Genomic DNA, 17,425 nt, shown 5'->3' on the forward strand with positions numbered 1-17,425 from the left:
ACCCTATGTCCATTTGTTACTTAAATAGGTAAGATTTGTAAGCAGCCCAGGTACTCATCTTGCGTAGGTGAGTGGACTAAAAAGCTGTGGTACATTTACACAATAGACTACTAATCAGCCTTGATAAAGAAGGAAATCTTATGCCCTGGCTGGGTCGCTCAGTTGGTTGAAGGTCTTATGCACCAAAAAGTTGCAGATTTGATTCCCAGTCAGAACACATACGTTGTGAGTTAGACCCCTGGTTGTGGTGCATACAGAAGGCAATCCATCGATGCTTCTCTCTCTCTCTGTCTTCCCTCCCACCCCCCAACCCCCCTTCTTGTCCCCCTTCCTCTCTCTCTAAAATCAATAAAAACTTATCCTCGGGTGAAGATTTTAAAAAAGTAAAGGGGGAATTCTTACCCTTTGCAACAGCATGGATGGACCTAGGCAGTATTATGCTGAGTGAAAAAGCCAGTCAGAGAAAGACAAGTACCATATGATTTTACTTGTATGTGGAATCTAATGAGCAAAATAAACCAACAAAGTGGAGACAGACTCATGGATACAAAGAACAGATTGACAGCTGTCAGAGGGGCGGGGGTTGGCGGCCGGGTGAGGAGGTTGAAGGGATTAAACAAAAAAAAATGACTCATGGACACAGACCACATTATGGTGGTGACTGCCAGAGCGTAGGGGAGTGGGGGAGGTAGAAGATGGTACAGGGGGATAAATGATGATGGAAGAAGACTTGCCTAGGGGTGGTAAACACGTAACACAAGGTACAAGTGATGTGTTGTAGAATTGTGCATTTGAAACCCATGTAATTTTATTAACCAATGTTACCCCAATACAGTCAATAAAAAATTAATTGAAAAATAAAATAAGAAGAATAGGGAAAGATGTGGAATGCAAACAACAATCACAAAAGAAAGCTGGAGTAGCTGTATTAACATTAGATGAGGTAGACTTCCAAACCGGGAATATTACCGGTGATAAAGAAAGACATTACGTAAGGATAAATGGATCAGTCCACCAAGAAGACATAGAACCGAAGAGAGAAATAGACAAGTCCACAATTAGAGTCGGAGATTTCAACACTCATCTCGGTAATTGGTAGAATAAATAGACACAGAAAATTGTAAGAACATCCAAAACCTGAACAACATTATCAGACAACTTGGCACTATTAACATTTATGGAAAACTTCATTCAACAACAGCTAATTATTCCTTTCAGGTATACATGGAATGTTTACCAAGATAAGGCATGTTCTAGATCAGAAAATAAACCTTAACACATTTTTTAAAAATTTAAATCCTACAAAGGGTGTTTTCTAACCATAATGAATTAAGTTAGAAATCAGTAACAGAAAAAGAAATCTGGGAAGTCCCCAAATACTTAAAAATTAAACAACACACTTTGATCCGTAGCTCATGGATCAAAGAGGAAGGCACAAAGGAAATTAGAAAACATTTTGAGTTAGTGGAAAAAATTTAGAAATAAAAAATATTTAGGTTGTAGTTAAAGCAGGGATTAGAGAAAGTAGACAATGCTTGTAGTAGAAAAGAAAAAAAGACTTCAAGTCACTACCTAAGTTTTTAACCTTAAGGTAGTAAAAGAAGGTAAAATAAACCCAAAGCAAGCAGAAGGAAGAAATACTAAAGATGAAAGTGAGAATCAATGAAATTCATTATTGTACTAGAGGTCCTAACCAATACAGTGAGGCAAGAAAAGGAAGTGAAAGTCACGTGGGTTAGAAAGGAAGGAACAGAGCATGGTTTTTTTTTTGTAGAAAACTTTATTAGAAAATGGGTGAAGGAAACTGTTAATGTCAAAAGACAAAGACTTGAATATGTTGCAGATTAAAGGGTAGTAAAGAAATATGACAAGTAAATTCAACACCTGTTCCTAGATTAAATCCTGAGGGGAAATGCTACAAAGGACATGAATAGATCAATATAAGAAGGTTAAAGTGTGGATGGAAGATGAGACAAAAGTATTTCATCAATATAAATTATCAAGGTGATAAAATGACAAAGGTGCTAACTACTGTTATGTAATAGAATTCCCTTATTCTTAGGAAGTAATGACACATTTAGGGGTAAAGGGCCATGATCAATATAACTTGCCCTCGAACGGTTCAGGAAAAAAACTATGTAGAGAGTGAGGAAGAGAGAGAAAAGTATAAGCAAGATGATAAAGCAACTTTGGGTGAAATGTCATAGGCAAATCTAGGTACTTCCTATGCTATTTTTGTCATTGTAACTCTTTGTAAACTTGAAATTATTTTTGAAAAGTTTTTAAATTGTTCTTTAAAAATGGCAAAAGAATAGGGCCATCATACTTGAATTTGGAAATTGCTTTTCTCACAGTAAGCAAGAGTGATAGTTGAGGCAATGTCTGCTTCTAGAACAAAGAGCAGGGTGCTTCCTACTTTCTGTAAAACCTCAGTTTCCCCAAACTCAGTGTGCCCCCTCCTGCAGGGCCGCCCACTGTGTGTGCGGCCATCCACCTGGGCCTCTGCATTGCCTTTGTGTGAATGACGCCAACATGCTGGCGATCACGCCGCTTACTGTGCTAAAGTCCTTTTTCTCTGATCTAGGTATCTCCTGTGTTCTGCCAGCACCATGAAAAAGTAACGGGCACACTTTCTAGATTGAAAGGATAAAATCAAATCCCAGACCTGATAGTCTGGTCCCCTGAACATGTCCTATTTGTTGCTATTTTCTGTTCTTTTTCTCACTCTGAATCTTTGCAAGGAGTATCTTCCCCATTTCACCCGACCGAACCTCACACATTCTTTGGGTGTGCATATTCACTTCCACTTCTGCCTCAGTAATGCGTCCCTTTCCAGATTCATAGAAAACTTTTGTTTTCTGCACTACTCATTAGTCTCCTCTCCCTCCCACTCTTTCTCTACTTCATATCTTTTCTTCCTTAACCATTTTTCTTATCCTCTTCCGCATTCTTTTCCTTCCTTCTGTTTCTTTCATTTAAATGTAGTCAGACTGAATATGAAAAATACCTGATTAGACTGTATCTGTGAGAACAGACACTGTTATACACACCTTTGTTCCCATAAAGAGCCAAGCATCGGATTCACTTACATATTTCTGATTGACTGATTCTTATGATGCATAGATGAAGTGCTCACAGATGTGATTTTTAGCTCCTTGTCACAAGGATAGCTTTCTTCTAGCTATCAGCACAAGGAGAGCTTTATCTATGTGTTGTTTACATAGACCGAAAGTACTAAGGATCATAGGATTTTCAGAATTGAACAAGTCTTTGAAATCATTTAGAGAAAACCTTTTCATTTTCTTAAGGAGAACAGGTAGTGGTTAATGAAGTCCATTATTACTTAGCAAGGACTTACCACTGCTTCTATTCTTACTGCTTCTCATTATGGTTACAAGCGATTGTAAATTTTTTCATGCTGCTTTACATCAGTTTTTTAATTTCACGTACTGGTGTTATTTATGGAAGGTGACCATTATAACATTATTTGGATTAGCATAAATAAATTGGTTATCGAAAGCATGTTTATTTCATGGAAAGCTGTTGGGTCAGATTCTTCTTTTGTGATATGATAGTGTACGAAAGGGTGACTCTCAAAATATCTTATTTAGGGGGATTACCATGCCTCCTTAGAATCTAGTCTAATAAATCAGTATTGAAATCTTCCTCTTGGCCACTTAGGCCGGACACCACGGTGACTGCGATCCCTGGGTTCTAGAGCCAGATTTCCTGTGTTTGAATGCCAGCCATGCCGTGTGCTAGTACAGTGCCCTCCTGCATGTTAATGAACCTGTACATGCTCTGGTTCCTCATTTGTAAGCTGGGACAGTTACAGTGCCCGTCTCATGGTTACTGGGAGATTACATAAATTGATACACATAAAGTGCTTAACAGAGTGCCTGGCACAAAGGAAGTGGTTGTTGTTTATTTTTAAAAAGGCTAATAGGCTATGATTATTTCCATTTAACTTGTCATCCCAAATAGGAGGATAGTTTATGCAACTCATCAGTTTAAGAGGGGTTTATTTCACTTCTTTTTATATTTCATTTAAAATGTCGTTTTTTTCCCCCCTTGGTGCTTATTTTAAGGAATTTTTTTTTACCAGTGCTTATCACCATACAGTTTCCTTCTACACATCATCCTTAGTTTGTTTTGTATGTGTTACATGTTTTATGTGTATCATTCCTTTTTTAAAAAGAATTTTATGTAATGATTCCATATTAGTGGCTTTTAAAATCAATTCCGTGAGTCTGTGCTATGCAAATGAGGATATGTAAATGTTTTAGATGTGCACTTACGAAAGCTGTGGCATGTAACCTGATACCTTGGTTAAATATCTCCACTTTACCCACTGTTAACCAGTATTCATTTAGGGTCTTTTTCTAGATTATGGTTGATTAAAAGTACTAGACCATATAAATACAAGTATGACCATACGTTGCTTTTAAGAATGAGTGATCGCCCAGTAACGTGGTCTGAGTAAAATGTTCTCTTTTTTAATTGTGTAGTCCTCCTCGCCATCCTCATCACAGCCTCATTGTAGCCACTGCAGAACGAAGGCCTCATCATTGTGTCACCATGCATCCCTGCCCTGGGGCAAACGTAGCCATGTAGACCCTGCAAAGGCTACCAGTCCATCTCTCCGTCTTCGTCGCTGGCGACCCTTCTTACGCCTACCATCTTTGGGTCTCCATTCTGTTGTAAGTTTAGTCAACCTTCCATCTCTTCCAGTGCAAAGGGCAGTCCATTTTTTCTTAAGCTTCTTCAGTTCTTCAGGCTGCTTTTCTCTTGGTTCACTCAACCATTAGCGTTTTCTCCCCCGATGAGACTGCAAGCATACCTCCATGCTTTGCGGTCTCGTGTGACTGTCACCAGCGCCTGGTGAACATCCATCTTGCCACTCCATAGCCTGCCAACATGAGAATGCCTGCCTTTTGATGAGTACTGATCCACACTCATGATAATGTTTAAGTTCCTGTGAGTTGTTAAAGTGAGTATGCATTCTCTTACCCTTCATCTTTCCAATTCCATTTAGTTGGCTCCGGTCAACAAATGCTGTGCACCTTCTGAGTTCTTCACCATCTCTTACTTTTTTTTTCACGTTTCTGAACATGACTTTAGTCTCTTGTCATGCTCTGGGGCTCTTTACTTACTCTGTCCTTAATCTAACCCTTCATGGTGCAGGGTGTTTCATCTCAGCTGTTTTATTCCCCGAGGTGGCTCAGGTACTCGGTTTAATCTTGGTCAGTCTTCCCTGCCTATTCAGTTTCTAAGCATCTTTCCCAGTAGGAGGTGAAGACTTTTTCCTTGTGGACTGATTTAGGCTTCCCACAAATTTTACAATTTCTCCTTCTTAGGTAGAGAACGTTAGCAAACTATAAAAGAGTATATATGTTCTTGTAATCTTGCTAATTTTCTTAAATATTTAGGTTAATGATGGAATTCTAATAATTTTTATAATTGAAATAAACTGCAGGAATCGGCAATTATAGCTCTTGTCTTTCTGATATTTGGGGCTATTAGTGGCAACGACTGGGTATTGGTAGAGCCTGCCTGTTTGTTATATCTGAAAGATTTGGTGTGTGCCATACATTTATAAGGTACTTGACACTTCCACAAACCATCATGACTTTCGAAGCCAGCGGAAGTCTGATTACAAATACATTTTAATGCTTAAAAAAAAGAAGTTGGTGTCAAACGTTCTTTGCTCCCCTTATGCACTCTTCTAGAGCTGTACTCCAATTGTGAAGTGGGGTCTTGGCACTTTTCCGTAAACATCTGCTTCCACCAAATACCAGTATGGCCATCAAAAATGACTTTCATTGGTGCCGAGTACCAGCAAACCGGTGTCTCTCTACTCCATTGTCCTCACTGGGTCATAATGTGCATTTGTCATTTTTGTTCATTTATCATTTGATCTTTGTTGCGTCCCTGCTGTGCCAGTTTGTACAGTAGGAGATATAAGGTGAATTAAGTGATCAGAGTAAAACCCTAATTTTGTCAATTCTCACTTGGGCACAGTTGATTCTAAATATGTATAAATTCCTTTGTACTTAAAATACTCTAAATATAAATGGACATGTCATAAAATTGTGTTTTTTCAGGTTTATATGTTTTTATATAATACTGATCTTTGCTCCATATTAATTCCATTGCTTTATAGTTCCATAAATACTCATAGTCTAGTGGTTAAGAGCATGGATTCTAGAATGACACTGCCTGGTTTTGAACCCAAATTCCATCACTTACGAGCTTTGTGATCTAGAGCATGTTACTTAATGCTTCTGTGCCTCAGTTTTCTTGAGAATAAAATGGGCATAATTTTATTACCTACCTTTGTATGACAGTTAATTGGTGAGTACATATAAAGCACCTAGAACAGTGCCTGGTATATATGAAGTACCATATAATTATAGATTAAATTTAAACTATACTTTTTTAAATTTGAAATTTCTATGTAGTATTTAACTTCTATTTAATTGATAAGTTATATTACTTTTTAATTCTTTGAGACAAGTATTTTATTCTAAGTTAGGAAACTTTATAAAAAAATTATATATAATATATATGTAAGCAAAAATTATCCAATCTATAGCTTCTGGTTTTTGCCTTATTTAGTTATTGGTCATTTTTTGAAATTAAAAAGTTAGTGGAATTTGCTTCTTATTTATTTTTGTTTTGGTGTTGAATAATTTTTAAGCAACTGATAATTTCAGGTTTTTAAGGAATGGATAATTGCACATTTCAGATTTTCAGACCAATTAAAATAGAGCAAAGGAAAAGGCTCAGAACAGGTACTGACACAATTTTGAGTCGCTAGATTTAGTGATTTCTTACATGTGTAATACTGTAGTATTAATATTGTAACAGTACAGAATGTTTAGTAGCACTTAACAGTTTACAAATTACTTTAATACATTTTGTTTAAACCTCAAAACAAATAAGCAAACCAGTGTTCACAGGCGTTGGGTACACATTCAGGTCTCTGAGTCCAATGACACTACTTTTATCTGAAGCACGAAGCACACCTGTATTGTGTTTACTGACAGTATGAAAAATGGAAGGTATAAGATGAATTATTCTTAAGAAGAGATGGTGTTAAAATAATTTAATTGTGTTGAAAAATATAACACCTCAAAAGATTTAAAATACTTGATATCCTGTTGGAGAATTATGTCTTACAATGAGATAAAAGACTCTTTCCTACTTGGTTAAAGAATTCTTTCTAGGATTTTAAAATAGAATTGAATGTATTGTTTGTAGAATGGCCTAGGTTTAGCCTTGAAAAATTGGATTTGCTTCCAGTCATTGGTAAAATGAGGGTACTGGACTGAGTGATCACTGGTATTTTGATTCTCTGATCAGGAAAGTAAGGGGACTCCTTATCACCACCTTTAATTATTTGAAGAAATATCATGTTCAGGAGCCATTAGACTTTGTATAAAATGATGGGAAACGCTGAGAAACAAGTTTTAGCCTCAGTATGAGGTGTAACTAGCAAAACCGTCCAAGGTGGACTGGCTTGTCTGGAGACCTAGTGCCAGCGGCCAGTTGTTGGAGGGGCTGTCAGAGTGGAGGGGCTGTGGAGAGAGGACTCTAACAACAGTAAACCAGGTCACTTTGATTCCTGCCAGCTGCAGGATTCTTTAGTTACGTATTGAAGTTAGAAAGAGCTAGTTTGCCACCATTTTTTGTGTGTGGTGCACTCATTCATAAACTTGAGGGAAATAATTTCGGAAGAGTAGAGCGAGATGACACAAGTCACTCTATCTGTAAATGTTTTCAAGGCATTCAGTAAATCCAAGATAATTATGTTTTTTCTGTACCTTTCAATTTCTGTATCTGAAAACTTCATGTTAACTTAAAATTTTATAATCACTAAAGGGTGAAAAAGTATGAATTTTAGAATTAAGTAAGGTACTAGTGTGTTACAGGATGTTAAGTAAGATGAGATATAATTTGATTTATGCCTCTTTAAAACTCTTGCCCCTAAAATTTGTACTTGCATTTAATACTGATTGTATTTCATTTCAACCCGTTTAGATTTGATACATAGCTAACACATATTGGTGTTAACTGTATAGTTACTGTGTATTATAGTCAGCGTCAGTGAATTGTGAATTGACTTTGCATAAGTTGAATGTTTAACAGATGTAGAAGATACTGCTTATGCAAATTGATTTGGTAAGCTATCAAAACCTTGGTATAGCTTTAATTTCAAATAGTTTACTAAGAATGCAGGAGAAAAATTACAGGCTACAGTTAATTGTATTTTAATTTGTTCTTATTGTTATTTTCCCCTTTTATTGGGGTATTTTCTTGCGCCTATTCATTTTTTTTAAAAGGTTCATTTTAAACCTTTTGAATGTAGGATGAATAAAGATAATTATTTTACTCAAAAGATGAGATTATCATGGTGAAGTCATTAAGAGGAGAATTCCCTTTCTTGAAGACTTGAGAAGATTTTTATTTTTAGCTCTGTTTATGCTATTATTAAATTTAAAAGACTATTTTTTCAAGTTTCAAAAATTAGACAAATCACTTCATGCATTCATCTCATTCAGCAAATTTACATTGTACATCTACTATATACCAGGCATTGTGCTAAGCTTTGAAGGTGAACAAAACTATAGGTTTTTAGATTATTGAGATTAAGAAAGATATGCTTGTAGTCAACATTTTTCTGGTTGATGGGTGAGCACATTGTTATAAATGCAAACATACTCATCCACTGTATCAAAGGTTAAGTCTTGAATTATTTTGGATAAATGTTCTCTATGTCATTTGATAGCATTTATATGTGTTTACATGTACTTGATGGATTTATTTGTCTACTAACATATATAATTTGTATTTTTCCTCCTATTCCAGGCACCAAGTATAGATGAAAAAGTAGATCTTCATTTTATTGCATTAGTTCATGTAGATGGGCATCTCTATGAATTAGGTAAGAACTTTTAAAATTTATTCTGGGGAGAGAAATTGGAAATGAAAAAGTGTGTATTTATGATTAACAGGACTGTGGATATTTGTTATATTTAGTTAAATTAATTGATGGCATAATGAACAGTTTTTCATTTAAGACTTTCTGGAAAATAATAAATGTTTTTGGGGGTTCAAGCACTTAGACTTCAAGAATGTTTGCATGCCACCTCTGCATTTTGGCAAAGTGGTCCAGTAAAACTCACTGTAGGAAGCCCCTGTATATCAGTTAGTTCGGCAGTCTTTACTAAATTATTGAGACAGGTACCATCAACCTCTTTGTGAGCCACCTTGATCCTGAATCTAGCTTTAACACGTAATGTAATACTCACGGCTAGTTTTTGTATTTGGTAATGAGTATCACTGGTTTTGGGGCTTTTGTACTGTCCCTCTGCAGTACATCTAGCTTTTTAAGAAAGACTTTATGCGAGTCTGTGTTTTCTGGCAATAGCTTCTTAAGGCCAAGTACCCATGATTAATTACTTAGTATTTTGGCCTATAACTGCATTTAGTTTTTATAATTTTAACTGTAGGTAGAGTATCTCAGGCAGTATTTGGAGGAAATCCTCATAATTTTAATTGTTTCATCCAGAGAATTTCTTAAGATTCCTTGATAATTGAGATGTAATACTACAGTACTCATGAGTCCTCCTTGTCCTTCTCCTTGAGACCTTCTTGGGTTAAAAAAAGGCCAAATAAAGAAACAAAAAAGTGAAGTCCTTTTCATTATTATCTTGCCACTTTTATTTTCCTTAATTTAAAGCCAGAGTTTTTTTTAATTAAAAATTTTTTAATTACAGTTTTCATTCAACACTTTTTTGGTATTAGTTTCAGGTGTACAGCATAACAGATTGACATTTGTATGGGTTAAAGACAAAGAGTTTTGAAAGGCCTCGGCCCTGGCTGGTGTGGCTCAGTGGATTGAGCACGGGCTGCAAACCAAAGGGTCACCAGTTTGATTCCCAGTCAGGGCACATGCCTGGGCTGTGGGCCAGGTCTGCAGTGGGGGCCATGTGAGAGGCAACCACACACTGATGTTTCTCTCCCTCTCTTTCTCCCTCCCTTCCCCTCTCTCTAAAAACAAATAAATAAAATTTTGAAAAGAAACAAAGAAAGAAAAGACTCACTGAGACTAATAAATGTGGTCCACAAAATTTAGATGGATTTTATATGTTTGGAATATGGCAGCAAAATCATATACTTTATTAAAAAGAAATGGCTTTATTAAAGGAGACAAAGAAATACCTTAATATATTTTTTAAAGATTTTATTTATTTATTTTTATAGAGAGGGGGAGAGAGAGGGAGAAAAGCATCAATGTGTGGTTGCATCTTGCATGCCCCCTACTGGGGAGCTGGCCCGCAACTCTGGCATGTGCCCTGACTGGGAATAGAACTGGCGACCCTTTGGTTTGCAGGCCAGCATTCAACCCACTGAGCCACACCAGCCAGGGTGAAATACCATAATATTTATAAAAATGTATACCTTGAAGGTTGTCTTCTATAGCAGAATGATTTGAGTAAGAATCAAAGTAAAATGAAATGAAATTGTTATGGGAGTATATAACAGACCTGAGCATTTTGGAAGACAATGCTTTGCTAATTCGGTCTATAAAATTTCTATAGAGAGAGGATGTAATAGTGGTTGGGGATTTCAGTTATGTGACTGACTGCTGGAAACTTCATTTCCACTCTGAATTTTGAACGATAAGGAACAACTAGTAGCAATGGGAATAAAGAGAGTGCTGAGACTTACCAGACACGTTCTGTTGACTTCAAGGAAGTAGATTTAGAAAAGGCCGGAGAAACGATAAATGTGATCCGTAACCAGGGACTGAAAAGCAATGGTGACTTGCAGGCTGAGAGACTTAGTAATAGAACAAACTACAAATTGAAAAGATATTTAGGGGGAAGAAATCTCTGATCATTTCAATGGGAAGCAGAGAGTTGTCCAAAAAACTCAGTTTGACCAGTTAGCTAGCAGTAGAGGGAAGACATACATCAAGCTTAAGCTACGTATGAAGAATGGTCCTCTTTTGTCGCATGCCAAGATCAACACAGAAGGTTTTAAAGTTGATTTGAAATAAGAACATCCGAAAACAAAGGCAGAACTACTGAGATCTGGTTTGGTTTAGTTGTTCTTTAGCAAGAGGAAGGATCAGTACGGCTGATAGAGAATTAGAGCCCTTTGGAGGTTTAAAGAACTTCAGAGTTCCAAAGAATAGTCATAATCTTTGAGATGTCAGAGAGAACAGGGGTAAGTAGCAGACAAATGAAGATGGACAATTTCAAGGGAAATTGACAGTGACCGTAATGTGGATTCCTAATAAATTCAAAGGGAATATTGAGCAAGAGGGGTATGTAACAAAGGAGGCAAGAATAGTCAATGGGGTAAAGTCAGTCTCTTTAGTAAATGGTGTTGGAAAAACCAGGCAGATACATGCAAAAAAAATAATGAAACTAGACCACTTTCTTATGCCATATATAAAAATAAACTCAAGATGGATTAAAGGATTAAATATAAGACTTGAAAGCATAAAACTCATAGAAGAAAACTTAGATAGTATGCTCTTTGACATTGCTCTTAGTAATTTTTTTTTTAAATATCTCATCGGGCAAGGAAAACAAAAGAAAAAATAAAGGGGCACTACGTCAAACTAAAAAGTTACTGTACAACAAAGGAAACCATCAACAAAATGAAAAAGCACCCAAATGGAAGATATTTGCCAAGCATATATCCAATAAGGGGTTAATATCCAAAATATATAAGGAACATTTACAGCTCAAAACACAAAAACACAAACAAGCAATTAAAAGATGGACAGAGGGCCTGAATAGACATCTCTTCAAAGAGGACATACAGATGGCCAGTAGATTAAAATGGGACTACCTTATGGACCAGCAATTCCACATCTGGGTATTTATCCTAAGAAATCCAAAACACTAATTTGAAAAGATACATGCATCTTTATGTTCATTGCAGCGTTATTTACAATAGCCAAGATATGGAAGCAACCTAATTGTTCATCAACACACAACTGGACAAAGGAAACGTAGCCCTGGTCAGGTGGCTCGGTTGGTTGGAACATCGTCCCAAGCAGCAAAAGGTTGTGGATTTGATTCCCGGTCAGGGCATGTATTTAGGTTGTGGGTTTGACCCTGGGAGGCAATCAATCCATGCTTCTCATATCCATGTTTCTCTCTCTCTATCTATCTAAAAAATCAATAAATGGGTCCTTGGGTGAGGATTATAAACAAACAAATAAATAAGGCATATACAGTGAAATATTACTTGGCCATAAAAAGAATGAAATTTTACCATTTGCAACAACATGGATGGACCTAGAGGGTATTATGCTAAGTTAAATAAGTCAAAAAGAGAAGGACAGATGCCATATGATTTCACTTGTATGTAGAATCTAAAAAACCAAAATAAATGAACAACAAATCAGAAACAGACTCATACTTACAGAGAACAGACTGATGGTTGCCAGGATGGAGGGGCACTGGGGGGCTGAGTGTGGAAGGTGAAGGGGTTAAGAAGGACGACTTAGCGGTTACAAAGTAGTCACGGGGAAAATGCAGCATGGGGAGTACAGTCGGTAGTATTGTAATAACTGTGTGTGGTGCCAGGTGGGCACTGTAAACGTCGGGGGAACCCTTGGTAAAGTGTATCATTATCTAACCACTGGCTGTGCACCTGAAACTAGTAATATTGAATGTCAATGTAATTGAAAAATATACAAATAATTCTTACAAAAGATTAAAGGAATCAAAACGAAAAAAAAAAAAAAGAGTGACTAAGAGAACAGCATATGGTTTTTAAGAAAAAACAAGCATTTCTAAGTGACCTTATTTTTCATTTGTTTGGTATATTTTTCCTTAAATGTAGTACCTATGAGTCCAAGTCTATTACTACATATACATATTGACTCGAAAAATTGTATTATATTCAGAAGCCATGGAGTTACAGAAGGGATTGTGTTTTATGGGTTGTGCTTGAAGTGCCACTTATAACAGATTATAAATTTGGATACACAGGGTGGGGCAAAAGTGAGCTTACAGTTGTGAGTATGTGAAATACAGGGTTTATTCTTGTATTGTTATTTATTAATTATTATATTGTTTTCCATACAAACAACTGTAAACCTTCTTTTGTCCCACCCTGTATAGAGTATCAGTTAGTTATCTTTGGGTGGCATGAATTTATAAATAAATTCTGGACTTTTTTTTCACAGTATTGAAAAAAGTACTAGTTTAGTCAAGGTGATTATATTTATGGTTAATTGTTTTTGAGTGTCAGTAAAGAAATCCTTTTTACTTAGATCTTTGCCCTATACTACTCCCTTGGTGGTACACAGTTAGTCGCGGTAACATATAAACCCGTGATGGCTCCCTTTCCTTGATGTAAACATGTCAGTCTTACTGAGAAGCCTTCTACTTTCGGTTTTAAAGTGAAGAAAGAATGTTTTTGTATTTTTGAGGGTAAAAACTGGGATTGTAACTATATAAGAATCTGACTTAATTTTGCGTATTCTTTTTAGGAAGTTAAAACCAATGTGTATTTCTAATAAATTCTGTTTACGAAGATAATTTAGGCTTTCAAACATGGAAGCAAGGTTCTAGTGACTTTTAATGTTAGAAATTATTCATAGGTAGCACACTTAAAATGCCTGGTGTAAGATGTATTATTTTAAGTATCGTTTAACCTTTGCCTCGCTGTGAGGAGAGGAGAGTGGAGGTTGAAAGTGCATTATCCTGTGCGAACAGCTAAACACGCAGCCGCCTATGTTTTGCAGATGGACGGAAACCGTTTCCAATTAACCACGGTGAAACTAGTGATGAGACATTATTAGAGGTAACAGTAAAACTTGCTCGCCCACTTTAAGTGTTACTAATGTTCTTGTTATTTTTGAAGCATCTCTAAGATCACTTGTATCATATTTTATCTGTATTTGGACACCTCCTTGTCCTTGCTCTCTTGAAAAAAATCCAAAAAGAAAAATTTGAACTAGTGTTAACCGACATCAAATAAAGAAGTTTTCAAAGCTCTTTGTGTGACCAAGTACCAAATCTGGAAGAGGCAAGAATAGTTTTGAAAGACTTGCACATTTTGTATTCCGTATTTCATTAAACCCAAGATACCATCATTCGTATCTTGATGCTGATTTCAGAGATTTTTTAATTTATGACCAAATTGTGTGGCTTAGAATCAATGAAATATGTAATTGTCAGGTTAACAATTTCTTAAAAACATTTGAAGAAACAATACCGACTCTATCTTATGCTTTTATACTGAGCTAAGTAGCCCACCAACCGTTGTTCTTCTAGTGTGCTCCGAGTCATTTTACATTTGGAGAAGGGAGTCTGCGCGTAACATTAGTATGAATTAGGAAAATACGAAACACTTATCATTTGTAAGTAAAACACATGCTTATAAACTGAAAAATTATACATTTTCCCCCCCATAGGATGCCATAGAAGTTTGCAAGAAGTTTATGGAACGTGACCCCGATGAACTGAGATTCAATGCAATTGCCCTTTCTGCTGCATAGTTGGTCAGCAATGGAAACACCGGACACTGTATTACTTGCAACAAAAACTCAATTTCTGCTGCCATACCCTAACTCTAATTTTTGATATTTTCATTAACTTGACTGATTAAACTTCATGTGATATTAAACTTTGACTTAATGTGTTTTTTATTACTTTTGTTCCAAATTAAAGCTACATTTCTAGTCTTCCCTTTCTTTCTTGTGAAGGATTTACCTTGTTTTATGACTAGCAGTAACTTTCTTATTCTCTTTAAAATTTCATGTTATGTTTTGTGTGGGCACACAGACACGATTCCATCTGCATAGTATGTATATGTATCATGTATGGTAACATTTATTTAGGAAACATTTGTTGAGCATCTGCTTGTAATGAGCTGGACACTGTCCTGAGTCCAGGGCTTACAGCTGTGAACAGTGTTGACAAGTTCCATAGTCGTGGGGCTTATGCTTTTGTGATAAGAGACAGATGAACACATTAATAAGCTACATGTCAATAACAGATGCTACACAGAAAATTAAAGTTGGATTTGTGTTAGACGGTGACTGGGTGTATACTTTAGATTTTGTGGTCAGGAAAGTCTTCTATGAGGAGGTAACTTGGAAGTTGAGCTCTGAATAGCAAAAAGTAGCCAGTGATAGAAACGAGGTGGGGAAGAGGAGAGGGAGTAGTTAATGCAGAGTCCCGGAGTGGGACCCGCTCACTGTGTTGTAATGCCAGAGAGAAGGTTCCTCTGGCCGGAGGATAGAAAGTAATGGAGGAAGGAGTGAGAGATGAGGTCAGGGAAGGGGGCTCCTGACACAGGAGTGCAGGGAACGCACTTGGATTTATCTCAGCTGTGATAGTGAACTTTGGGAGGGTTAAAACAGAGAGTGACCTGATTCGATTTATAGTGTTCGGAGATCACTGACTACTCTGTGGATAACGTATTGGGGAGGGGTTGGGGGGGGGAGGTAGAGAGACGTGTGAGGAGCCCAGTACATTTGCTCAGGGAGAGATGGTGGTGGCCGGGTTGTAAAAGTACCGTAGTTCCCCCTCATCTGGGGTTTTGCTTCCCATGGTTTCAGTTACCCGTGGTCAAACACAGTCTGAAATTATTAATGGAGAGTTCTAGTAATAACTCATAAGTTGTGCGCCATTATGAGCAGCGTGATGAAACCTTGCACTGCCCAGCTCCATCCTGCCTGAGACGTGAGTCACCACTTTGCCGTCATATCTGCGCTGTTTACACTCTGCCTGTTAATCACTTAGTTCCCATCTCAGCAGCAGATCCACCGTCACGGTGTCTCAGTGTTTGTGTTCAAAGGCACGGACAGAGATGCTGGCAGTTCGAATACGCCAAAGAGACTCCGCAAAGTGCTCCCTGTGAGTGAAAAGTGTATGTAGAGGAAAAACAGTGTATATGGGGTTGGTACTATCCACAGTTTCAGGCATCCACTGGGGTCTATCCATATGCCCATGGATAAGGGGAAAATAATGTCATAGTGACTTAGAGGCCTGTGAGTGAATTTGGGTGTATGTTGAAGAAGGAAGGCCGTCAGTCAGTCCTAAAGTACAGGTGGAAGGCAGTGGAAGGGTGGCAGTGTATGTACAGAGCTGGGCCAAAACATAGGGTTGGGGTGATGGCAATGTCCTATAACTTTTTGGGGAGAGCGTTGGCTACACTGGTGTATACACTTATGAAATACACATTGAACTGTTTATTGAAAATCTGATACAATTGAGTGTAAATGTTTATACAGGATTCACTGAGTTGATAGTAGATTCCTGAGGCAATAACATGAGCAATGGTATTTTAGGAACAGTAATAGGGCAGTGGCTTGCAGAATGGATTAGATCTTCGTTATTCAAAGTATGGTGACATCAGTATTTCTTGGGAACTTGTTAGAAAAGAATCTCAGACCCCACTTTAGACCTGCTAAATGACACCTGCATTTTCAATAAGATCTCGGAGTGAATCACATGCATATTAAGTTTGGGACTATAACGGGAAGGTCACTTTGGAAGAGATTTAAATTCACCTTTCTATGGTGAAGAGGGCTTGAAGGAAGCGTTGGACGCAAGAGGGATGAAGAAAAATTTTGAAACAAAGTATAAACTAGTTGATGCTTTTTCGTGCCAATTAACAACCTAGTGTTCAATCCTTTTGTTACATTGTTAGCATTTTGTATTTGTATCTGTCCTGTATATCATCTTTAACTATTTTAAATATTTCTAAGCAGTTTTCTGTTATTATATAATTTCTTAATAGGTCCTTAATGGCATCTCATAAGAATTTTCATAGTTTCTCAATGTTTAATGTGAGTAATACTATTTGGCTGACTGTTAATAGGCAAGAAGATTTTGAGATTAAGTACCTTTTCAAAACATTGGGTTACAGTCAATTTTTTAAAATGCAAATACATTGGGTGGGGCAATTGCAGAACTCAGAATTTTTTTAAAAATATGTCTTATGAATATCATTTCTAAACATTTCATGGAGCAACATTTAGAACTAGCATTCTTTTGCACACATTTTAGGGTAACAGTTCTTTGTGGAATATAAAATTTGAAAATTTTCTTTTAGTCCTCCAACTCTTATTTCCTACAATACTGTTTAGTCACTTTCTTGAAACTTAGCCCTTGTAGACAAAGAGATTAATTTTGTTTGGAAACTTGTAGAGAGACACTAAGTGATCAGGTTGTGGGTCCTTTCTGTATATTGCTATGGTTAATGACCATAATGTATTTGGGGAAATGGAGCTTAAATGAGGACTGAAACTTTTTAAGTGTTTTTGCTGGGTGGACTTTGGAAATTGACTAAACATCATCTTTTGGTGGATGTAGTGTTTTGCTTTAACTTACTGAAACAGAGGAGCATTTACGAACTCCACAGTATTTAACCTCTAATG

At 36.8% G+C, this 17,425-nt stretch overlaps 2 protein-coding genes across 4 annotated transcripts in view; both read left to right on the top strand.

Moving 5' to 3' along the window:
* Positions 1–14,664, top strand: part of UCHL3 (ubiquitin C-terminal hydrolase L3) — a 45,152-nt gene extending 30,488 nt beyond the window's left edge. For 2 of the 3 annotated variants that reach the window (XM_024569039.4, XM_071220221.1), the window contains 3 exons: positions 8,872–8,947; positions 13,781–13,839; positions 14,453–14,664. In XM_024569039.4, the coding sequence (XP_024424807.1) occupies positions 8,872–8,947; positions 13,781–13,839; positions 14,453–14,536 (219 nt within the window). In that variant the 3' untranslated portion in view covers positions 14,537–14,664. Of the gene's footprint in view, positions 1–4,508; positions 4,701–8,871; positions 8,948–13,780; positions 13,840–14,452 lie in introns of all 3 variants that reach the window. The other variant, XM_053916494.2, reaches the window with a different exon arrangement.
* Positions 14,665–15,023: 359 nt separating this feature from the next.
* LOC123480510 (uncharacterized) overlaps positions 15,024–17,425 on the top strand; it is a 94,201-nt gene continuing 91,799 nt past the window's right edge. Inside the window, exons 1-2 of the mRNA XM_053916368.1 lie at positions 15,024–15,128; positions 15,786–15,899. Of these exons, the coding sequence (XP_053772343.1) occupies positions 15,024–15,128; positions 15,786–15,899 (219 nt within the window). The remainder of the gene's footprint in view (positions 15,129–15,785; positions 15,900–17,425) is intronic.

Source organism: Desmodus rotundus, chromosome 13, assembly GCF_022682495.2.
Source record: "Desmodus rotundus isolate HL8 chromosome 13, HLdesRot8A.1, whole genome shotgun sequence".
In the NCBI taxonomy this organism is placed as follows: domain Eukaryota; kingdom Metazoa; phylum Chordata; class Mammalia; order Chiroptera; family Phyllostomidae; genus Desmodus; species Desmodus rotundus.